Raw genomic sequence first — 24,972 nt, 5'->3', positions numbered from 1 at the left:
CACCAACAACTTGGTCAAAAATATCTTCAAAATTAACAGAAATTATAATTCAAATGTAAACCTTTTTAATGCAACAACAAATTGGCCAAAACTTAAAAAGGAATTCAAATTCTAGTATATAACGTATATAATATATAACGAAGAATTGAATTGAATTGAATAGATCGGCACCTTATCACCAAAACCCGATCCAGCTATTTGAGTCATATCGGCCCGATATACGATCCAGTTTTGGTATCGGTGCATCCTTTTAACTTACTATCTCATTAGTTTCTACTTAATATCTCATCATTTTGACTTCATAAGTAAAAATCTTGATTTATAATGTATCTCATAACTTTTACTTAGTAACTCAAACTTTTGAGTTATCTCATAATTTTAACTTAGTATCTCAAGAATTTGACTTAGAAAATCAAAAATTTGAATTACTATCTCATAATTTTTATTTAGTCATCCTAAACTGAACTTTCTATCTCATAATTTCAATTTAGAATCTCATAATTTTGATTAGTAACTCAGACTAAGACTAAGAAATTTTGACTTACTATCTCATAATTTTTGACTTACCATGACCATTACTTACCATATTTTTTATTTCTTATCATTTTAATTTTTTTTAATTTTAATAAGTTTTCCTTTCCTGGTGAAATTGGGTTCCCTTTTTTTTTTTAACTCTATACTATTATTATTATTATTATTATTATTATTATTATTATTATTATTATTATTATTATTATTTATTTATTTTCTTAATTTTATTTCAATTTTGAATGTTGAAGTTGTTTTCTCTCTCTAGTGTACTTAATGACTTTGTATAAGCTCATCTACTTAAAAATTGGTTTATAAACTATTTTAATTACGAACTGTAAATTGCATATATGCAAACAACCTTGAAAAAAGGGAAAAAAGAAATTGGGATCCATAATATTTAGGCTGCATATAACTTCAGAAAAGTATGATGCTGTGACTCCTGTAGAGCACACACACCATTATGAATAAGTAGACCCGGTCAGTTTTGATGGACAAAAAGAAGTTGCAGAGGGATGATAACTTCATTACATTCTTTCAATAATCAATTACCACATCTGACTCTTTTTTACATCTGAATATAACAGCAAGAGTAAAGCAGAGTAAGACTAAAATCACTCCGGATCTATTTAACTTGGATGCTCCTGTCTGTCGGGCGTAAAGATACTGCGGCATTTTTCCTTTATACTCTGTGTGTGTGTCGCAGTGCAACGCTTGGTATCCCTCCGCCGAGCAGAGGAAATGCTGCCGGACCAATCACCACTGTGTTTACACCATCACCTGTCAGACACAACACACACCCTCTCTGCTACACTTTCTCTCTCTCAAAGGTAGGCATTATCTTTATTATATACATCTCAATGTGAACACAGTGTGTGTGCAGTCATGTGGTGTGAATGTTAGGTAGAAAGCCAGGTAGATAGACAGCCCTTTAGTAGAGGTTAACAGAAGATAACGGACCAGCCATGCAGAGCAGAGCATCCTCATCAAGCTAGCAGTAAAGCCTTTAGCTTAGCATCATGCTAGCAAGGCTGGATTAACTCCACCGTCTTTATCTCTTATTTATCTCTACATAACTCTGTCACTGTGCTGTTCAGAGTCAAAGCTGCTGCTAACTTAGTGTTAAACTGTGTTGCAGAGAGCCCAGTTCCTCTTTGTTGCTTTCATTTCATTTCTAGTTCTTGTATTTCAGTATTAGCTAACAAGGTGTTAGCAGGTGCTTGAGCCACAATGGGAGATTTACAGCAGCAGTTTCTTATTTAACCCCTTAACACATAGTGGTGGAACTGTTGTCTGCATTTACTGGAGTAAAAGGAGCAATAATGTTCAAATAAAACAACTGAAATGTGCACTTGTTGTGTAATTGTATGTAAGTATTAATAATAGTAAAATATACATAAAGAATTTATTATGTGATGATCTGTCAGTTGCATTATTATTATTATTGCTGCATTAATGTGTAACTAGCCTTTTACTGTAATATTTGGAGCTTGCTACTGTATTTAGTAGTTTAATAATGATGTAAAGATGCATCAAATTTCTCAGGCTCATTATAGTTTTACTTTCTTTATTTCTGCAACTATTGCTGTCAAATGACTGTAGATAGAGTAAAATATACATAAAGAAGTAAAAGTACTTATTATGTGATGGTCTGTCAGTTGCATTACGTTATAATTGCAGAGGTAATTGCACTTGTAAAATAGGTAAGGTAGATGTAATGAATAAAATGTAAACAAAGGTAGTTGCACTTGAGGTGTATATTGCATCAAGGATATATTGCACAGTAGTTTCTTATTTAACCCCTTATAACAAATGGTTGGTGGAACTATTGTCTGCATTTACTGGAGTAAAAGGAGCAATAATGTTAAAATAAAACAATTCAAATGTGCAGTTGTTGTCTAATTGTATATAAGCTTTAATAGTAAAATAAACATAATTTTAATCATATTTTTATTGACACTTTGCAACAAACATACACCACATAATTTACAGATCTTGTATACATACACCACCCAACCATGTCTGTCTAAAGTGCCATATTTTACCTGCGATGGTGCTCCTTATAAGCATTAATAGTAAAATATACATAAAGAAGTAAAAGTATACTTATTATGTGATGATCCGTCAGTTGCATTACGTTATAATTGCATAACTTATATTGCTGCATTAATGTATAACTAGCCTTTTACTGTAATATGTGGAGCTTGCTGCTGTATTTGCTGTTGTAGTAGTTTAATAATGATGTAAAGATGCATCAAATTTCACAGGCTCATTATATTTACTTTATTTCTGCAACTATTGCTGTCAAATAACTGTAGATAGAAATAACTTAAGATGGAAATACATGCACAGTACTTCAGTAAATGTACTTAGTTGCATTCCACCACTTCCCTTAACTAAAGTTATCCTCCTTGTTTCCCCTTAAATAGCTTTAATGTTATTAAAATTATCTTCAATACTGTTTGACAGTGTATAATTTTCTCAAACAGCTTGTTTCAGCTCTTTACTGAAGCTGCAAGATGTTTTCACTGAGTGAAATATTTAAACTCACTGTCCGTCTATTAAAATTGAAATATTCCAAATTTTTTTGTTCATCATTTTATACACATTTTCTGAAACTTTAGCCTGGCATGTTTGGTATCTTTGAAAGCTTTTGGATCTCCACTACAATTTAAAGATTTGAAACAAAGTTGAACAATCCTGGGCTGCACAGTAGGACTGACCTGAATGCTTTGACGCTTCGACAGTTGCCACGGCCTCCAAGTCACTATTCGATTTCGTATTCTGGACAGCCCTACTGTACAGCATGCGTTGGGCTGCTGTTGGGTTACGTTATTTCCCCCACTTGTGTACCCAATGTAAGACGTCATGGGCTGGACTTAAAAAACTAGTGAGAGAAAAAAAAGATAATCATGTTTTTTGTATACCAAGTACAGTACAGACTCACATTGGGTTGTTATATTCACTCCTGATTTCCTGGTCCATTGAATTTGCGAAACTATAAAGGAGGGAAGATGAGCAGAGAGATGTGGAGAGGGGAGGGGAGGAGAAAGGAGGAGAGTGAATCAGATCCAGACATTGTAAGGTGCAGTGCAGTGTGGGTGTTCACAGTATTAACCCAGCCTCCGTGCTGTATAGCTTTTTGATTTACAGTGTTCACTTTCAGTCTCTTTTTTTTTCTCCTCCTGTGCACCTAGGAGCTGAAACACACACTCACACTGAAGCGCCTTCGGTAGCAGCTAACTGGACGGACTCTCTGGCAATTGACCTTTTGCAGGTAAGCCTGGGTTTCTACCAAAGTACAGTTGAGTTACTTCTGTTTGATCAGTTATTCCACAGCTTTAACTTAGTGTACTGTATCCTGCTATATTTCCAACAAGACTTGCTTCTTACTCCGTGAGATGCATCTTGTACTTTTTTGGTGTAGTTACTTTTCTTGGCTATTAGACGGGGTTAGCAATGTCTTTACCAGCAGGGGCAGATTTGAGATGATCTGAATACACTCTTGGAGCACACAGTAACATTTCAGGAGAAATAATCCTACTGGAGCATGTCACGGATATTAGATAATAACACAAAGTCGCTGTTGTGTTCAACCAGAAGCATCACAGGGGATGGATTTGCATGCCTGTTCATGAGTGAGAAAAACATCTTGGTTATTAAATCCCATAATCTAATACATCTCAACCGTTATTTCGGATCTTGACTTTATCTTAAAGGTAAGAGGAAAAGTAAGAGATGTAAAAGACAAAATGTGATTTCCTTTAATTAGAAAACTATTTTTATGAGGTTCTTGTAAATGTGTGGTTTTCAGCATTTTAATGATTTTTATTTTATTGCTGCGCCAGCCATAAAAATGCAATATCCTCCCTAAATCACTGTCTCTGTGTTTACAAAGATGCTCTAACATGCACAGTCAGAGGAGCAGTTCAAGGATTTGTAGTCTTTGGATTTTAAAAATGCTCAGGGAAGACCCACTGCTGACAAGATCCTGTGATTCTGGATCACAAGGAATGCCAGCAGCAGTTGTTTTTAGACTAAGACAGCTCTTAGTGTCTGACTTGTGATAACCCTGTCCCTGAGGCTTTGTGGCACCGACCGTGTGTTTTTCTGAGGCTTGTAAAGTGTTAATTGGAGTATCTCAGGTGTAACGTGCAGCATCGGTGCCGCGAAGCAAACCTTTTGGGGGCAGCCTCAATCTTCTGGGGGTTGTGGAAAGCAATGCTAGAGAGCAATCGAGGGAGGGAAGAAGAACAATGTAAGAGGTTTGAAACAGGCTTCTGTACTTCTGATGCTGTTGGATCGTCCAGTTAGTACTTCATGATGACATTTCATGCTGATACAGCAACTAATTTCCTCCTCCAGAGATTCTAGGGTTTGATTTATTCTTATTATCCTTCCCCACCTCTCTGTCTTAGTGGAATAGCGGAATAAGTCTTGAACCATGAGCTCAGTGGCAGTGTTGACCCCGGAGAGCTTTGCGGAGCATCGCAGTGGCCTCAAGGACCAGGAGATTACAGGTAACGTCCGCCTGTTTTGTCAGAATGCCAAGCTAGTTAGCCTCTTATTACCCTAAGAGATCAGGTGAACATATTTAGATTTTCTCCTACTTCTCTTTGCTGTGCATTCCCACTATTCTTGTACCGTACATGTGATTTTTCAGTATTCCTCTTCTCAGTGTACGTATTAACTACCCGTCCATATTATCTCTCCTTAACTTTAATAATCCTCCTCTATCCATCCAGACATGCATTCTGTTTTCTTCCTCCATCCTTACCTTAATTCTCGTTGCCTTATTTATCTTTGTCTCTCTGGACCAGGCTGCGTCCCGGAGGATGAGGCCTACATCCCCACCTACCTGGAGGCCTTCCCTCCGCTGCCGGAGAAGGGGGCCCCAGGGGAAAAGGCCGGGGAGCCGGTTTCTGCGTGGGGGAGCAGGATCAGGCCCATCAAAGCCTCTGTCATCACCCAGGTCAGGCAGCCACTGACTACATACATAAACAGAATATACACAAGTAGACACATACATATTAGAGCTGCAACAATTAATCGATTAGTTGTCTACTATTAAATTAATCTCCAACTGTTTTGATAATCGATTAATCGGTTTGAGTCATTTTTTAAATATAAAAAAGTAAAAATTCTCTGAATCCAGCTTCTTATATGTGAATATTTTCTGGTTCCTTTACTCCTCTATGACAGTAAGCTGAATATCTTTGAGTTGTGGACAAAACAAGACATTTGAGGACGTCATCTTAGACTTTGGGAAACACGTTTTTCACCATTTTCTGACATTTCATAGACCAAACAACTAATAGATTAATCGCAAAAAATAATCAACAGATTAATCAATAATGAAAAATAATACTTAGTTGCAGCCCTAATACACATGTTATGAGTTATTGGAAACACTCAGGGTCTAATTTGCAAACTGTTTTGACTTTAACAACAACATTCATTAATGCAAAAAAAAATGAAATACTATATTTTGATGTCTGTCGTTCATTCATCTGCTCTTTAGATATCTTTCTGAGCGTAACTAAATTTTGCCCCGAGCCACATTAGCGGTCGATAAGATGCACCAGTTATGGGAGATAAGCAAATGAGACACGTTGACTGAAATTTGAACCTCCCCCGCCTCCTCCCCTCTAACCCGCTTTGTGTGTAGGTGTTCCATGTGCCCCTGGAGGAGCGTCGCTACAAGGACAACAGCCAGTTCGGGGAAGGCGAGGAGGCCAAAGTGTGCTTGGACATCATGCAGCGGACGGGGGCCCACATTGAGCTGTCCCTGGCCAAAGACCAGGGCCTGTCCATCATGGTAACCGGCAAACTGGACTCTGTCATGAAGGCTCGCAAGGAAATCGTGGCTCGCCTGCAGACGCAGGTAAGTTCACCGCAGTTGTTTGAGCTCATAAATGTGGGATACAGAGTGCATGGCGGGGGGGTTTTCTTGACTAGATCGATTGAAAATGCTTTCTTTCTTTGGCTAAATAAGCAGAAACCTTGGAAGTATTACTCAACAGCATGAATGCGTTCGTCAAGTTATATTACCAATAATGCAGTAAATGTTCTAAAGATGCAGAATAAAATTAATTTGTAATCTTTGTTGCACAGTTGTAGACAGTCATGAGTTAAATTACTGTCATGTTGCCAATTTAAAAATGCCTCTCGTAACTTCTTTATCATTTTTACACATTGTGCGACAATATATCGGTGCAAGCATATTGTGTGCTGCTGTTGAATAATTTGTGTTTTTAGTGATTATGCATTCCTGTATTTTGTTCCCTCACCAATTCTATTTTTAAGTGAAAGGGGTTTTTGTCTTGATAGTGAATACCATTGGAAAAATGCCCCCGACTAACAGATGTTTCTTTGAGGAAGAACAACGACTCACATCACTTAAACTGATGAATGGGATCAGAGGGGTTTTACTGTGACGATCTGTTTCTTTTATTGGCATTTGCTCTTTTTACATCCTCACAAAATGATATAGGATAGTTAGTTCTAGCTGCAGCTTGAAGAATCCTATCAGTGCAGGCAGGCCGGTTTTAGGACAAAAAGTTGAGCTGAAAAATGACCGTCAGCTCCCGAGGGTGGCCTTTCAGGGCTTCAGCAGTAAACATGCTGATTTCCACTTCAATTGGTGCACCGAGGTCCACCTGTATAGCTGAGCTGCAGTTATTGATACAAGAGTGCAGAAAAACACTCTGTACTCTTCGCAAGGTCGAACCTTTTTTCTTTTTTTTTTTACCTGCTGAAAACCCACATATTCCATTGTTACTGTTAATTACTGTCCTTGGTCAACTAGAAATGTGAGAAAACTAATATTCTAATATTATATAAATGTGAAACCACAGCTGCTACATCAACAATATTGTATTTTTATGAATATGTCTTATCCTTAACTCCTAAGAGAACTTTATATAATGCTAATGAAGTTAGTTCAGGCATGATAATGTTTCCTGATATAATGATTTACTGCCGTTTTCCAATGTGTAACAATGCAAATCTTCTCTCACCTCCTCCCTGAAACTCCCCCAGGCCTCGGCTACGGTCGCCATCCCCAAGGAGCACCATCGTTTTGTCATCGGTAAGAACGGAGAGAAGCTGCAGGAGCTGGAGCTGAAGACCGCCACCAAGATCGCTATTCCACGTCCTGACGACCCCAGCGCCAACATCCGCATCACCGGCACCAAGGAAGGCATCGAGAAGGCTCGCCATGAAATACTTCTGATCTCGGCTGAACAGGTGAGCTGCGGGGTTCAGTTTGTGATGTGATCCTAGTATAGTTGAAGGTTAAATGGCCTTGAAATGGACTAATGAGTAAATATACGCTCATGATACGTTAATCAAGTATTTTAATTGGCTGTGAGCCGGCCATTAAGATTTGAAGACTAAAATTGTCGCTGCTGAATTTTGTTTTGATACTGTACTTTATTGCCTCTCTAATCATGGCCGTCACTATTTACTCCTGCTCACCAGGACAAGCGTGCAGTGGAGCGTCTGTCCCTGGAGAAGGCCTTCCACCCCTTCATCGCCGGTGCTCACAACCGGCTGGTGCAGGAGCTGAGCCAGGAGACGGGCGCTCGCATCAGCATCCCCCCACCCAGCCTGCCCAAGGACGAGATCGTCATCACCGGGGAGAAGGAGGCCGTTGCCCTGGCGCTCAGCCGCATCCGAGCCATCTACGACGACAAGGTGCGTTCTTTCAAAACGAACAGTTTCTAGCAACCATAGGACTCATATAACCCCGTTCTTACTCTAACTCACCCTGGCTCCTGACTGACTTTAGAATTGATTTGTAATGTTTAATTTAATCTTTTTAAAGCCATTAGTGGCTTAAATAACTGAGCTTTTATCTCCATATGTACAAAGAAGTCTTTAATCTATCTGCAATTTATTTGAGTGCCTGGTGGACTAATGATATAGTCTGTCTCTATCTCTACTTTCAACTGTCTATTAATGGCAAAAAAACTTATAGCCTTTGAAAACCCTTATATACAATTCTATTTTGAGTCATCTGAATTGAAAATGAAGTCAATAGTTGATTAATCATTTGCAGTCTTAATGACCTTTAGCTGTTATTTCACATTTTCTCATTCTTTTTTGCTGCTATCAAATAGGGTTGGGTGAAAAAATCGGTACAGCGTAGTGTCATGATATTTTGCTTGGCAATATTGTATCGATACACGGACATCAATCGTTATCAATCTTTAAACTATTAACCTCTTAACAATCTTTCAGAGGTTGTAGGGCTCAGTCTTAAAGCTAGAGTAAAGATACTGGTATCATATGAATCTAGAAAACCTAAGGATTTCAAATGCAAGCATCGCGAGGAACACAAAAGCAAGACAAGGAACAAAACATGAAAATCGGATCACAAACAAGCCTCACTAGTTTGTTTACATTCCTGCCAGCTCTCGTTCTTGGATCATTCAGACATTTTTGTGAATTGTTCAGTAATTTATGCCAACTTTTAGTGTGTACTAAACTTACCCAGAATGACTTGCTGTGAGCGAGCAGATTGGGGTTTAATTTAGGGCTTTATGGCACGACACACGTGATCGCAGATATTAAACTTTGTGGTTCTCTGTTTTCATCACAGTCTCACTTTAACCACTTATTCACTCTGCCGCCTGGATCTTAAACCTCATCTGTAGTAACCATGTTTGGTGCAGTTTGTAATGAGGAGGTTTTATTATTGTTTCTACCACACACAAGAAACTATAAAAGATGGATGGATGAAACGTGGAGAGGAAGTGTGTGTGTGCCGGACGAGTGCTGGCGATACGCAGGCCGGAGATAATGTGGAGAGAAAATTGGATTTCACCAGAGAACAACAGGATGAGAATGCTAATGTCATTTAGTGCATATGCATGAGAGGCAAAAACAAATATATTCTCTCTGGCTTTCAATCACTCTCTTCTCCCTCTCTGCTCACCTCTTGCCAGCTTATTTCCTCTTGTCTCACTGTCGCTCAGTCCTCCTTTTTCCAACTTTCATCTGCTCTGTCCTTCCTGCTTCCTGCCTGTCATTCCTCTTTCTGCCTCCTGTTGTGTTCCCATCCATCCCTCACTGAGCTCCTCAATTTCCCCGCGCTGTCCTTCCTTTCACCGCCTTTTTTCTTCTCCGTGCCAATCACTTCTAATCCTCTACCCGCAGAAGAGGAAGACCACCACCATCTCCGTGGAGGTGAAGAAGTCTCAGCATAAGTACATTATAGGTCCAAAGGGCAACACGCTGCAGGAGATCCTGGAGACCACGGGGGTGTCTGTGGAGATGCCTCTGCTGGACTCCAGCTCAGAGACCATCATCCTCAGGGGGGAGCCCGACAAGCTGGGACCGGCGCTCACACAGGTGTACGCAAAGGTGAGGAGGAGAGGGCATGTTAGTGCAGCTTTAATTTACAAGCAGTTATTTATCGTTGGATTGTTGGTTTTTAAGTTGTAAGCCTTTTGTCCCTGCGCAGGCAAAGAGTGCGATGGTGGTGGAGGTGACCGCTCCGGCCTGGCTGCATCGCTTCATCATCGGCAAGAAAGGACAGAACATCGGGCGGATCACACAGCAGCTACCGCGGGTAAGGAGAGAGATGATCGGAGATAGAAACCAGAGATAAAACACACAATCTGCTCCTACAATATGACAAGAGTAGTTTGAACAATGATTATTATCAATCATGTAGGAGGTGAAGAAGGAGGGAAGATTCTGCAGCATGGCAGCGGACACTTATAACATGGACTGTGATGTGTCTTATTTACTAGGTCACTGACACTAGGGGCGAATCAACACTTCATCTTGATTTGTGTGTTTGTGTGTAGGTTCACATAGAGTTCACGGACGGCGAGGAGCGCATCAGTCTGGAGGGACCAACAGCGGAGGTGGAACAGGCTCAGGCCCAGATACAAGAGATCATCAAGGACCTGGTGAGCACACACACACACACACACACACACACACACACACACACACACACACATACACACACACACACATACTCACAGAACTAAAAATCATGAGCCTTTTACAACAAAATATTTTAAAACAGATTTTTCTATTTATAAATGTGAGGTGATCAATCTAACAAGGTAAGAATAGTGATGTAATAGTTTTAACATCTGTAGTTAACACAAATTCCATTTGTGGGATTAGAGCTAAAACGATTAGTCAACTAATCGATTCGTCAATTGATCAGTTAAAAGTAATTTTTCAAGCAAAAATACCAACACCATATGTCTCCAGCTGTTCAAATGTAAGGATTTACTGCTTTTCTGTGTTTTATATCATTGACTATGTTTACATGCAATATTCAGGTTTTTTTTTGCCCTTATTCCAAAAAGACAATATTCCTACTAAGCTGTTTTCATGTCTGATGAAAATTAATATTCCACTAATATTCCCGTTTACATGCAGCTGTGCATACTCTGATTACGGACTTGTTTGACCGCGGGAAAACAGCCTCCCTCTTTCATTCCTTCAACCACCTTGACCTTTTGGTGCGTTATTTGCGCTTATCCAAAAACCTGTTAATATCCAAGTCTTTCATAATGTTTAAAACTAGATATGTTTCTCCTTCTGACCAGAAATGTGGGCTTTTCCTTTGGGCATGCAACTCTGCAAACTGTCTGATAGTTGCTTTTGCGTACAACGCACAGAGCTGGTTGTAAACAGGCGAGAGGCCTCGTGCTGCAAACAGCTTTAAAAACCTCAACTGAGACGCATATTTTGAATGCGCTGTATATTTCCAAAGGATGCTCCTAAAACCTGAATAATATCGACATATCCCACATGTCTTAATCGGAAAATGCTCCCTTCGGAATAAGAGCCTAATTCAGAACATACAAAAGGAATATGCTGTTTACATGACGCGTATCAAATTCAGAATATTGTCATATTCGTAAAAATAGTGGAATATTTGTGTGCACGGTAAACTTAATGTCTTTAAACGTAATATTGTTTTGAACTGTTGGTCAGACAAAAGAAGCATTTTGAAGTTGCAGCCCTACATGGAATATCTTTTACAATAAGAGGAGCGGTCTTCATCACTAATTGCATTAGTAAAAATGGTCATAACACCGTCAAATGCTCCCGATATTATTTCTTATTTAATACATCTCAAGGTAATTGTAACATTCCTACCCAGAATGACATGCAGCATTGTTGTTGGAAGTTCACTCCTATTCACTCTCAGAATAAAGACACCTGGAAAGCTGAGGGATACAGAGAAAGAGACACAGCAGATCCAGATTTGAAGGGGTTCAGTGCTGTAGCTCAGGGAACAAATCCAGTGACAAATCTTCCCTCTGCCCCTCTGCGTCCAGCTGGTGAGGATGGACTACACCGAAGTCATCATAGATCAGCGTTTCCACAGGCACCTCATCGGAAAGAACGGAGCCAACAGTGAGTACACTTCTGTTCTGCTGATCTCAACAGAAAAAAAACTGTCCCATCAACACTGCTGGGGTTTAGAGTTCAAATGCCAGTGGGACCAGCCATTTCATTTTTTATTAAAAAACGCTGACTCAGTAAATTAAGCCACTTTTTTTGTTTTTACTCTTTTAGTCAGAATCGTCAGATCTTGTGCAAATTAATAAATAAATAAATAAATTGAAGGGCTTGAAAGGTAGCTGTAAAAGGTTTGTATTATCAGCCGTCGTGGAGCTTCATAGTAGCTGTGATCGGCCTCAATTCATGTAGAGACCAGTTGTCAGAGTGTAAAGCAGAGAAATGGATTATGATGCAGGATGGGTGTGAACAGTTTGATGCTTTTTTTCCAAAATAAAAACTCAAGCTGAGCACAGCCAATGTGCTGTTTTGGGTAAAAAACTTCTGATCCATCTTTGAAAATGCAACCATCTCTCTCTTAATTGTTTCACCGTTCTGTCACACCATCCAGTCAATCGGATCAAGGAGCAGTACAAAGTGTCCGTACGAATCCCCCAGGACTCTGAACGAAGTGGTCTGGTCCGGATCGAGGGAGACCCTAAAGGAGTCCAGCTGGCACGCAGAGAGCTCATTGAGATGGTCCAGAGAATGGTGAGAATGGGGTCAAAGTTTAGGTTGGTTCATTCATTCATTCTGCTGGTCGGCATAAACCCCAAAAAGAAATGCTCCGTACACAGACTCCAAAGTGGCCTGCTCACACTTTGTCTCCAATTTCCAGGAGAACGAGCGCACCAAAGACCTGATCGTGGAGCAGAAGTTCCATCGGACAATCATCGGCCAGAAGGGAGAAAAGATCAAAGAAGTTCGAGACAAGTTCCCCGAGGTGAACGTTTTCTCCGACAGCACTTCATCTCGCCCATTCGTCATTGTGAAATAATTAGTTTGGATCCAGTTCTAATTTAATGTGACGAGTGTTATTTGTTCTGCTTCTAGGTCATTATCAATTTCCCCGACCCGTCGCAGAAGAGTGACATTGTCCAGCTGAGAGGGCCGAAGAACGAGGTGGAGAAATGTGGAAAGTTCCTCCAGAAAATCATCGCCGAACTGGTATGACCCGCCGTGTTCTGTCTCTGTGTCTTTATCTGTCTCTGTCTCTCTAGACTTTACTTCACAGCAGCTTTCCTTTCTTTCTTTCCCAGATTGAGAACAGCTTCTCGCTCTCCGTTCCCATCTTTAAGCAGTTTCACAAAAACATAATTGGTAAGGGCGGCGCCAACATCAAAAAGGTGAGAATTTGAAGTGCACTTTGAAAATCATCACTTCTCTCATGAAATGAGTAAATATTGAAAGCTGTTTAAATACAGATTTCAGCCCTAGGATACTGTCACCAGAGCAAATGTTGCATTATGGAAAAGGCACAAAATAACAGATGTTGTTGATGCCACCAGATCCGTGAAGAGACCAACACCAAGATCGACCTGCCGACGGAGAACAGTAACTCCGAGATGATCGTCATCACAGGCAAGAAGAGCAACTGTGAGGCAGCCAGAGAACGAATCCTCGCCATCCAGAGAGAACTGGTGAGAGACGTCAGACTGCTTTTGACAGTTATTGCAGCCTCTTTTTGTATTTACTTTCCTTCATGGTCCTCCCCCAAAAATTACTTTTTATGCCTTTTATGTACCATTCTCGTGAACGCGATATCTCAGGAACGCTTGGAGGGAATTTCTTCAAATCTGGCACACACATCCACACACAAAACCGTTAGCTGCAACATCGTGGTTCGAATTTGGCTGGGGACCTTTGTAGCTGTAGCTCAATATATCTCCTTGGCATTCATTTCTCTCTCCATCCCTTCAGGCCAACATTAAGGAGGCGGAGGTCGCCATCCCTGCCAAGCTGCACAACTCTCTGATCGGCGCAAAGGGCTGCCTCGTGCGCTCCGTCATGGAAGACTGCGGCGGCGTCCACATCCATTTCCCCTCCGAGGGCTCCGGCTCGGACAAGGTCACCATCAGAGGGCCCGTCGGCGAGGTGGAGAAGGCCAAGAAACAGCTGCTGCAGCTGGCTGAGGAGAAGGTGAGTTAGAGACAGAAAAGTTTGAACAATGGATACAAAGAGTGAACAAGAGGTGACGTAAAATGACAGAAGTGAGCTAAGAGGAGGGGAAGTGAGGGCGAATACTTACATCGCTGTCCTGTCCTCTGTTCTTTTCAGCAAGTCAACAACTTCACAGCTGAGCTTCAGGCCAAACCAGAGTACCATAAATTCCTGATCGGCCGTGGAGGGGCCAATATTCGCCGTGTGCGGGACAAGACGGGGGCCCGCATCATCTTCCCGTCGCCGGATGACACCGAGCAGGAACTGATCACCATCGTAGGGAAGGAGGAGGCCGTTCGTCAGGCCCAGAAGGAGCTGGAAGGTCTCGTCAAAAACCTGGTAATTAATTACTACAGAGCATTTATCTGATGTTGAAATTACATATTCATATTATATTCATATTTAAATGTATTTTTTATTTATTTTTTTGTTCTTATTTATCTGCCTAGTTTTTTTATTTTCTTTTTTAACAGTGCATAAATGTAAAAAAATTTTTATATGGTTGTCAGGTGTTCTTTTCTTTTCAAAGTATTTGCACAGTAATTAAGCAAAAGCAAAGTGCTAAATTAGGATTTTTTTTAATGTATCCACCAAAAAACAGATTCAATTTTTAAAAAAAGGTGGAGGTCAAAATGGTAAAAATCCAGCCTCTCCAAATCTTCGGTGTCATAAACTGAGCTATCCCCTTTCTCCATTTACTATGTTCCTGTTGTCTCCCTCTCCAGGACGACGTGGTGGAGGACAGCATGGTAGTAGACGTTCGCCACCACCGCCACTTTGTGTGTCGGAGAGGCCAGGTGCTGCGGGAGCTGGCTGAGGAGTACGGCGGAGTAGCCGTGAGTTTCCCTCGTACGGGAGCCAACAGTCAGCGGGTCACTCTGAAGGGAGCCAAGGACTGTGTGGAGGCCGCCAAGAAACGCATCCAGGAGATCATCGAGGACCTGGTAAGAGACATTTGAGAAGTTAAGAAACAATAAGAAGTGAAATTCAAGTCAATAAAAAAAAAACAATTCTGCTCCTGATGTTTCTGTGTTTGCTGTCGGTGCCGTTGTTACCCAGCTGTCTCCTCTCTGCCCCCAGGAGTCCCAGGTGAGCGTGGAGGTGGCCATCCCTCAGCGCTACCACCGAGCCATCATGGGGCCTAAAGGTTGCCGCATCCAGCACATCACCAGGGAGAACGAGGTCCAAATCAAGTTCCCCGAGAGAGACGACAGCGCTGCAAGTCAGGAACATAACACACGAGAGAAGTGTACCTGAAGCTACAATATTAATGCTGTTGTTAATATGTTGCCACCGTGAAGAGAGCAGAAAAATAAGAAAATAGAGCTCTCTGAGTACAGGGATTATGAAGTTACTGAAGTTTATCTGTCCTACCAGCCAGTTTAGCAGGTTGACCTCCCCTGCTCATATGTGATATCTTGATCTGTTATGTGGCAGTATGTGGAAAAAATGTGTTTCTCTAATGGAAATCTAATGATAACAATGTTAACAATGTTACAAAGTGCTTCATTAAAGAAACTAAAACCAAACAAGGCAGATAAAATGAGATTAAGGCCAAAGGAGATGAGCACAGAGATAAGATAAGATCAGATAAATAGATAAAAATAAAAATAAAAATCAATATATTTGCATCCAAATGTATATACACAGGAAACGGGCAAGTCATAACCTGGCTTTTAATGCATTATCTGTGGTGACATTACAGGTCAGGAGGCTCCACCACAGGAAAACGGTGAGGTCAGTCCAGAGACGGAGTTTGTCGCCCGCAAGGGTGACGTCATCACCATCGCCGGGCGTGCAGAGAAGTGTGAACAGGCTAAAGCCGCCCTGCTGGTAGGCGCTGCTTTACTTCAATTACAGACATGATGCTGTCTGTTCTTCCTCTCTGTCGTCCATGTCCTCAATGATATTCCTGCTTTCCTCCCTCAGGCGCTGGTGCCCATAACGGAGGACGTCGAAGTGTCTTACGAGCTGCATCGCTACATCATCGGCCAGAAGGGCAGCGGGATCAGGAAGATGATGGAGGAGTACGAGGTTAGCGTATACTCTCTGGTGCCATCTTCTGGCCGTGAGACCTTTCATACCGCAGGTCAAAACGGTCTGTGTTTTAACCCTTTGAACTCTGCAATAGAAATGGTCCACGAGTGCCTTCATTGGTGACGTGGATGACAGAAGTCTCAGCTTCCCGCTGAAAAATGAATGATTGCTGTAGATATTATGGTTTTTATTTTACATCAATTTGAACAGGATCTTGCAAACAACGATCTCCTGCTGCCGTTACGGGGGCAATAATCTGGCGCCACTGTGTGTTGTCACCACGTTTTGTGCTGCACGTAATGTAACATAATGACGTCATCACGAGCGTCCCGCGGCCACCCGCAGGAGATCATTGTTTTTAAAAGGTTAAAGCTGTTAGCTGTTTTAAACATGCTTAATTATTGTGATTCATTTAATTAGTTACATTGATATAAAAGTATGTGTGTAGGTAAGGGGGATTACCTTAAACACGCAAGTCATCTCTAATTAACTGTTGGCATGTTGTGTGTGTGTGTATGTGTGGTCTTGCATGTGCAGGTGAACATCTGGGTGCCACAGCCAGAGAAGCAGCTGGATGTGATCAAGGTGACGGGCCTGGTGGCCAACGTGGAGCGAGCCAAACTGGGTCTGCATGAGAGGGTCAAAGAACTGCAGGCCGAGCAGGAAGACAGGGTATACACACGCACACACACACACACACACACACACACACACACACACACACACACACACACACACACACACACACACACACACACACACATACACACAAAGCAATATTTCCTCTCCAACATAGTTATCTTATCATCACATTGTAAAGATATTTGAGTGTTTGAGGTCTCCTTTTCAGGCCCTGCGCAGTTTCAAGGTGACCATGTCTGTAGATCCAAAGTTTCATCCCAAGATCATCGGCCGCAAAGGAGCGGTCATCTCTCAGATCAGGAAGGACCACGACGTCAGCATCCAGTTCCCCGACAAAGGAGACGAGCAGCAGGTGTGTTTTCTCCTCTATCTTCTAGAACTGACTTTAACTTGAGCTTTTAATACACACTTCTCATTCCTCACATGTCCGATTCGAATTGTTTCTTCCTGTCTTACCCTCTATTTACATGTAACTGTCCCTTTCACCTCTATCAGTCACGCATATTTAATCCTGTTCCTGTATTTTTTTTCCATCCTTGGCTTCCCCTCCGAAGGATCTGATCGTGATCTCGGGGTACGAGCGTAACGTGGAGGAGGCGAGTCAAGCCATCCAGCAGCTGGTGGCCGAGTTGCAGGAGATGGTGAGCCAAGATGTTCATCTGGACCCGAGGACCCACGCTCGCATCATCGGCGCTCGTGGCAAAGCCATCCGCAAGCTGATGGAGGAGTTCAAGGTTAGATGTTTGAAATCTGACACACCGGTTCTTAGTTTAATTTCGACTCTGAATACAGAGGAGAAATCTTTGCATTTGCATTATTATATCTTGTTTGATCTTCACCTGTTGTTGTTCTCCACTCTATTTAATCCTGTTTCCTCCTCTTGTTCCTCCTGTTCAGGTGGATATCCGGTTCCCTCAGCCAGGCTCCGACGAGCCCGACAAAGTGACGGTGACGGGCCTTCCTGAGACTGTCGACAACGCCATCGACCACCTGCTCAACCTGGAGGAGGAATATGTGAGTTCACAAAGACCGTAGCAGTCGCTGCACTATTTAGAAGTACAGCGTTTCTCTCCCTGGCACTAAAGCTGGGTGCCGAGGCAGTTTGAAAAGCAATTTTCTTCTCCTCTCCCTCCCTCTTTTCTCCGCCGCTCTCAGATGCTCAGCGTGACGGAGACGGAGACTTTGGCAGCTTACATGAAGCCTCCCTCTCGCTACGGAGGGGGAGGGGGAGCAGGAGGAGGTGATGATAGCAGCGGGGGTCCGGCTAAGGGCTTTGTGGTGCGGGACGCCCCCTGGAACGCAGCAGGGAACAAGGTTGGACATGCTCATTTCTTCCACTCATTGATGAATGTAGAGATATTAGGGCTAGTGGTCCAAGGGAAATAAAATGATCCTTTACTGTATTTAATAAGGCTGTCAATCGATTAAAATATTAAATCGTGATTGATCTCATGTTTGTCCATAGTTAATCGCAAAGTAAACGCACATTTTTTATCTGTTCAAAATGTACCTTAAAGGGAGATTTGTCAAGTATTTAATACTCTAATGACAAATATTGTCCAGAAACCCTCACAGGTACTGCATTTAGCGTAAAAGAAAGCTTGAATCATAACATGGCAAACTGCAGCCCAACAGGCAACAACAGCTGTCAGTGTGTCAGTGTGCTGACTTGACTATGACTTGCCCCCAAACTGCATGTGATTATCATAAAGTGGGCATGTCTGTAAAGGGGAGACTCGTGGGTACCCATAGAACCCATTTTCATTCACATATCTGGAGGTCAGAGGTCAAAGGGACCCCTTTGAAAATGACCATGCCAGTTTTTGGAGCGTTATTTAGCCTCCTTTGCATCAAGCTAGTATGACATGGTTGGTACCGATTGATTCCTTAGGTTTTATAGTTTCATATGATGCCAGAAGACTGAGCCCGCTAAAACATCCGAAATCGCAAGTTGCGTTAATGTGTTAACGAAATTAGTGCCGTTAAATCAAATTTGCGTTACAAGTTAACTTAATCAGTTGAAAAGAGGAGATCCAGATGAGTTAGAGAAGGAGTTTTAAATTGTGGAAAAGGGTGTTGCAACTTTCAGAGAGATCTACTTGTATATTTTGTACAGTGTTTTGCATTGCATCCAGGTTTATTAGTGCAGTGTGTCAAACATTTAGCATATGTTTGTTCCAGGCTCCCGACATGAGCAGCGCGGAGGATTTCCCCACGTTTGGGACAGGCGTGGCCCCGAAGCAAGCGTCCGCCTGGGGTCCCAAGAAGTTCTGAAGTCCGCTCATCTGGAGGAAAACAAAAAAAAAAACTTGTGTAAAGTAGATGATGAGAGATGAAAGAAATCTCTAATCAAATTGCTGCTCGCCTTCCCTCCTCCTCCTCCTCCTCCTCCTTCTCCTCCTCCTCCTCCTCCTCCTCTTCTCTTTAGCCTCCCTTTTGTCGCTCTTTCTCTGTAAACCCTTTGTACCATCCTCCCACAACCAGCCACAATGAATTCTGGGAGAACTATCCCTTCTTTTTTTACCTCCTCTTAGAACCTCCTTCCCCCCCTGAGAGAGAAAAACAAGAACATCGAGTGCTCTCTTCGTAGTTCTTGCTGTCCTGCTCTGCCTCTCGGTTGCACCAACCCCCTGCCGGTCTCGCTGAAATATTTCAAAGACTGTCCCCCTTTTTTCACCTCTGACTGCCAAACTCCTCCTCAGAAATCAAACTCACTGCAGTACATCAGACGTGTTTAAACTCTCCAGAGTCTGCTGAGTCAGAGAAGAGGGGTCAGAGAGCACTTGGGGGAATATCCTGAAGCTTTTCAGGGAGGTGGTGGTCGTGTATCCAAGTAATGATAGCTAAATCTTGGATTTTTAAGCTAAAAAAAAAAAGCGGTTTTACTGTGCAAGAAGAGTTTGTAAACAATGACAGCTTTTACGGTTCTTTTTCCTGTGGTTTTTACAAAGAGGTTTCTCGTTGGCTCATCTTTCCAGTCAGTAATGTGGTGCAGCAGGTGAGGCAATGAGCTGTGTGTGTGTGTGTGTGTGTGTGTGTGTGTTGGTGGGTTCAGGAGAGGTTTTTCACCCACAAGTGTTTGTAGATCCCCCTTTTTATTTATGTCGGAGCTGGGAGCAAAAAACAGCTGCTGTAGTCAACTCACTGGAGCTTTTCCTTTTTAAATCAAAAGATGTGGAAGTCGATTGTTTGTACTGAAGGTCATTTTGTCACTGTTTTATTTATTCGAAATTGAGCCATTTTATTTGAACTACTGTGATCATGCGTTTTTTTTTATAAAAGCACTCACTGTAGCTCGATGCTTACAACCTTATGTTTGGGAGTGAATGTCGTACGTCAGGGTTCGGGGAAACATGTTAACAGTTGTTATGTGTAAGTGTACAAAGAACTTTTCGCTATTTTTTTAAAACTTTGTGGGATTTTTTTCGTTGTTGGCATATTTGGAAGACTGTATGTATGTATGTATGTATGTATGTATGTATGTATGTGTGCGCATGGAAGTTAAGATGTATATTTGAATGAAGCTGAACCAAACTTTTACATCGTCTTTGTCCGTTTGTCTCTCTTCTCGGAGCTCACTTAGAGGTTTTTACCCTCTCAGCTCAGCATTTACACTTGATTTATCTTCTGTCAACATGCACACGATGCTGCTTAAAAATCTGACCTCCCCTCCCACAAAAACAAACTCAGTATCAACAGCTGCACTTTGGTTTTCTCATTCAAGTGCTTTACATGTATTTAGTAGTATTTTGTAGCAGAAACCTTTGTTGCCCCTTCTTTTTCCAGAGACTTAAAGCGATGTGTCCTGTCGCTAAACCGTACAATTGGCCCGGATTTCAATCAGTTACGTCAAAGCTTCCTTGTGCCTGGAGTCTTAAAGGAATAGTTTAACAGTTTTCGGGAATACACTTACTCGCTTTCTTTCCATAAAATTAAGAGATGATTGTTAACACTCAACTCAGCTGAGTCGCACAGCAGTTTGTAAACTAGTCAAGAAATTGAATGTATTGATTCGTTTACATAGACACGATAAGAATAATACACATAATGTGAACCGGGAAGTATAGAGAGCAGCGAATGTCGCGTAGAGAGCAGGTCAGGTGGATTGGTGGGTCAAATAACACAGGGCTTTCGCCCAGAAGACCTGTGTTCGAGTCCCATGTGAACGTTGATTTATTTGTCACGTAACTTCAGTACTTAAGTTACGGCACTTCCCTTGTTATTTTAACCCAAACCACAATCTTTTCCTAAACCTAAATAAGTAGTTTTGTCGCCTAAACCTAACCAAGTCGATCTATTCCTGTTTTATTTTGAAAAGACTGGAGCGGAAATCGACACGTGTCGCTGGACACACGTAGGAAAACGCACAAAAAAATTGTTGAAAGTCGTTCTGAGCATCACGAAAGAAAAAAAAGGGAAATTCGTGTCTATGTACACGAATCAAATCGATTACATTTCGTGACTATTTCACGAACTGCCGTGAGACTGTGTCGTTGGTACAGAGCTAGTGCCAGGAGGTGATTAGCTTAGTGTAGCATAAAGACTGGAAGCCGGGGGGAAAGTGAAGCAAATATGCATACACCTCTAAAACGAATTAACCAGTTAAATCTTATTCATTTAATACAAATACAAACAGACATACAAAAGGGACAAGTTGTGGTAATGGGAACAGGTATGTGCTGCAGTTATTTCAGCAGAATTACTGGGCAGATTTAAACAAATGAGATTCAACACAATCTAATAATCTGCCTGTTGGAAAGAAAGCGAATTTCTCAAAATGTCAAACTATTTAAGAGGGCCAGGAAGAGCTCGGGACCACATTGGCAGCTCTAAGTTAGACATAAGAACAAAATAAGAAAACTCAGGGTCCAATTAAAAGTCAAAGCTGGTGCAGAAATGACTCTTTAAAGCTGGGGACAGATTATAAAATAAAACCGACTATGCAACCCAACAGGATCATACAGCAGATCACTGTCCGTCAGTAGTACGTCACTGTACTTCGCTACAATTATGGCATCATTACAGTTATGTTTATGGGACAGCAAACTAGTAATTTTTTATTTTTAGCTGTTGAACTCTTGGCTGAGTCTCTGCATTTTTAGATTACTTTATGTGTTTGTCTTTTCTTAGATGGGAGGACAGCGCTGCTTCTGACGCAGCCACTATTTCTGTAAAAAGCTATGAAAAAACCCACTATTGGCCTTAATGAGCAATTAGTCTACAGCATTTTGGAAAAGGTGTGATTGAGTAAGTATGCAACACTGCAATAACATGTCAGTGACCGGACTTTTTTTCCTACTCTAAATAAAATTAAATAAAAAAAGGAACCAAAAGCATCAGTAGGTTGTCTTTTCTTCATGGCATCTTTTTGTTTTACAGCCCGTACCAAAAAAAACAAAAACATCCATCTGTGCATACTGTCTGTCAGTTTATTTTTATTTTTTATAAATCAGGATGATATGAGTTGTTATACAACAGCCTGTACAAAGCACAACGCATTACACTGGTAGGCAATAATCTTAAACTGACGAATAATATGACCAAGGGGGAGCGTATACGGACTGAACAAAATGGGACCAAGGATTGAGCCTTGTGGGACACCACACAACATGAGCCCACGATGAGACGAAATCATCAATAGTCAACCTGAAAGATCTCTCTGTGATGTCCATGCCGACCAAGTGCTTTAGTCTTTCCAGCACGATGGTAAGACTAACAGTGTCAAAGGCGTCAGACAAGTCTAACAATACTAAAATAGTCTAACAATAAGAATAAGAAAACAATAAGAGTACTAAAACGGAATGATGACCAGAATCTGCAATCATAAGAATATCTTTAGTGATTTTCAGCAGAGCGGTTTCGTTAGTTTTGTGATCAGAGACAAAACCTTTCGCTCTCGCCTCCCTTGTTCATGTGTGGGATGTCCTGTTTCAGGTCAAAAGATTCTCATATACTTAAAAATCATCCACATGAATATTAAAACCTCCAACCAATAAAAGTTTGTCATAGCTAAGAGCAACAGATGAAATAAAATCTGAGAAATCAGATAAGAAGCTATAATTGGGTTTATGGGGGCGATAAATAACAACACATCAGACAGGGGTATCACAATTGACGTTGGACATCAGCACTTAAGAGCTAGAAGGTTTCTCCACTGAGATGAGGCAACAGTTTTAAATGCTTTTTGAGAGCCACAACAAGGCCTCCTCCAGGACCAGTGAGCCTGCATGGGGGAATTATAAAACATATAGTTGGTGGGACAAAGCTCAGCGAAAGAACTGATGTCACCAGACTTAAAGGTGCTATTGATAACATTCAGCCACTAGATGACTCATTCTCCCTCCCACCATTCCATTGCATTTACTTCACAACAAGTCATTGCCAGGCACTTACCCTCAATCTCAGCCATATATCAGTTTTTTTTCCCCATACTAACTGACGACCCAGAAATACCACGTGATACCACCGTCACTTTACTTTACACAAGCCTCGTTAGAAGTGGGAACCAAACGTCAAATTTCTTCCACAGAGATAAACAAAAAAAATATTTTGGACCCAGCAACATTTTTTAAATGATTAATTCACAATCATAGTATTTTATTTTAATTTTTTTCAGGAATAGCTATACTTTTATTCGGCAACTGTCTAAAGCAGGGGTCAGCAAGCTGCGGCTCCGGTTAAGCTCCTCTCCAGTGGCTCCCCATGGATTTAAAAAAAAAAAGAATCGAAATGAATAACAGTTATTTTTGTTAACATTTTCATTTATCATTCTTGTAGGTCTACGGTGATTCTTACATTCTCCAGTTGTAAAAATCTGTAGCCCATACACCGAATAATTTTTTTTTTTTTATAATTTCAGTCACCCAAAATATGCGTCATCTACGGCCTGGTGCCTTATCCTTTAATTTTGCCGAACCTCAATAGCTCAATAGGCTCGCTATGGATTCTAAATCCCCCCCAAAAAAGAATAGTCTCAGAGGAAAATAGAGAAGTTAATAATGCGTGGACAGATTCGACAACAAAAAAAAGTAATTGAAAGACATTTCCAGAACAAGCACCACTGGATTTGCTGAAAAGCCAAATCTCCTGAGATGTTTCTTCAATGTCCTGCCTCTCATTTGCACTTTGGCCCCTCACTGCATTTGACTTAATAATAGGCTGTGCTACATTCATTACAATGCTCACATGTTTTGCAGCTGCAGACGGATTTTATTATTTCTTTGGCCTAAAATGGCTCTTTTGATAGTAAAGGTTGCTGGTTTAAACACTCTGTGGATGTATTATTTATTTATTTTTTCAAATATTCCTCTACATAAAAATGTTATAAATGAGACCTTTAAGTCAGGTCTCTGTCAAAAATAGGAAAATCCAAATTGTAGGTTGTAATAAAATAATTTAAAATAACAATAGTTAGAGATGATTGGCCAGACCTAAGAGGGGGGCTTGGCCGTGACGTCATCCGTGTTGTTGACACCACATGAGCGCACACCAGGTGCAGGTTTCAGGTGATGAGCAGCAGAGGAACCTCATGGCCTGCATCGTGGGAAGACAATCTGGTTTGCAGGAGCTTGCAACCGTGGGAGCTGGAGAGGATCATTGATGACGCTTTCAATGGACTTAATGCTGGAGATCTCTGCAGAGAACTTCATCAATGTCAAGGTCCCTCAAGTGGTCACACCTCGACCAGGTGGATCCTCAGCCCTCAACTCCAGCTAATGTTTTTAGCCAGAAGACAGCTAACCAGCTGGCAGCAACTCTTTGAATGAAAGACAGGGGAGACAAAATGCTGATCAAGATCCAGGGACATCCAACACATGGTGAGTAAAATCCACTTAAAATATACAAATTGTAATAATGCTGGTCTCCTTAAAACAATGAAACAAGCAGAGAGGCTGAGGTGGCTCCTGACTCCCATGCGTGGTCATGACAGAGGAGAAAAACAATAATCAGCAAAAAAAAAAAGTCATTATATAATATGTTGAAAATAAAATCATGGTATAGTATGTCGAAAGAAGTTATAAATAGTATGTCAAAAAAGAGTCATAGTATGTAGAAAAGTCATAGTAGGCTATGCTGAAAAAAACAGTTGTTGTATAGCATGTTGAAAGTTTTTTTTAAAAGTCATAGTATAGTATGTTGAAAAAATAAAATGTCATAGTATAGCATGTCGGAAAAAAGGTCCTACTATAGTGTGTCAAACAAATTATTAAAAAGGCATAATATAGTATAATGAAAAAATAAAAAGGTCATAGTATAGTATTTCGCAAAAATAAAAATCATAGT

The 24,972-nt window shown here is 41.2% G+C and overlaps 1 protein-coding gene across 1 annotated transcript; it reads left to right on the top strand.

Moving 5' to 3' along the window:
* Positions 1–1,236: 1,236 nt before the first annotated feature.
* hdlbpb (high density lipoprotein binding protein b) lies at positions 1,237–20,225 on the top strand. Its single transcript, XM_074623071.1, has 28 exons — positions 1,237–1,358; positions 3,726–3,805; positions 4,947–5,048; positions 5,349–5,500; positions 6,197–6,412; positions 7,570–7,776; positions 8,011–8,226; positions 9,691–9,897; positions 9,998–10,105; positions 10,347–10,451; positions 11,847–11,925; positions 12,422–12,561; positions 12,689–12,793; positions 12,904–13,017; positions 13,110–13,196; positions 13,359–13,490; positions 13,771–13,989; positions 14,128–14,349; positions 14,736–14,954; positions 15,091–15,232; positions 15,716–15,843; positions 15,940–16,044; positions 16,585–16,719; positions 16,898–17,041; positions 17,244–17,423; positions 17,587–17,703; positions 17,845–18,003; positions 18,871–20,225. Exons 3-28 carry the CDS (start codon positions 4,973–4,975, stop codon positions 18,961–18,963), a joined length of 3,807 nt encoding a protein of 1,268 aa, XP_074479172.1. The 5' UTR covers positions 1,237–1,358; positions 3,726–3,805; positions 4,947–4,972; the 3' UTR covers positions 18,964–20,225.
* Positions 20,226–24,972: the final 4,747 nt, after the last annotated feature.

The sequence above is a fragment of the Sebastes fasciatus genome, chromosome 22 (genome assembly GCF_043250625.1).
Source record: "Sebastes fasciatus isolate fSebFas1 chromosome 22, fSebFas1.pri, whole genome shotgun sequence".
In the NCBI taxonomy this organism is placed as follows: domain Eukaryota; kingdom Metazoa; phylum Chordata; class Actinopteri; order Perciformes; family Sebastidae; genus Sebastes; species Sebastes fasciatus.
Note: the sequence above shows the minus strand (reverse complement) of the source record. Positions and strands in the feature narration are given on the sequence as shown.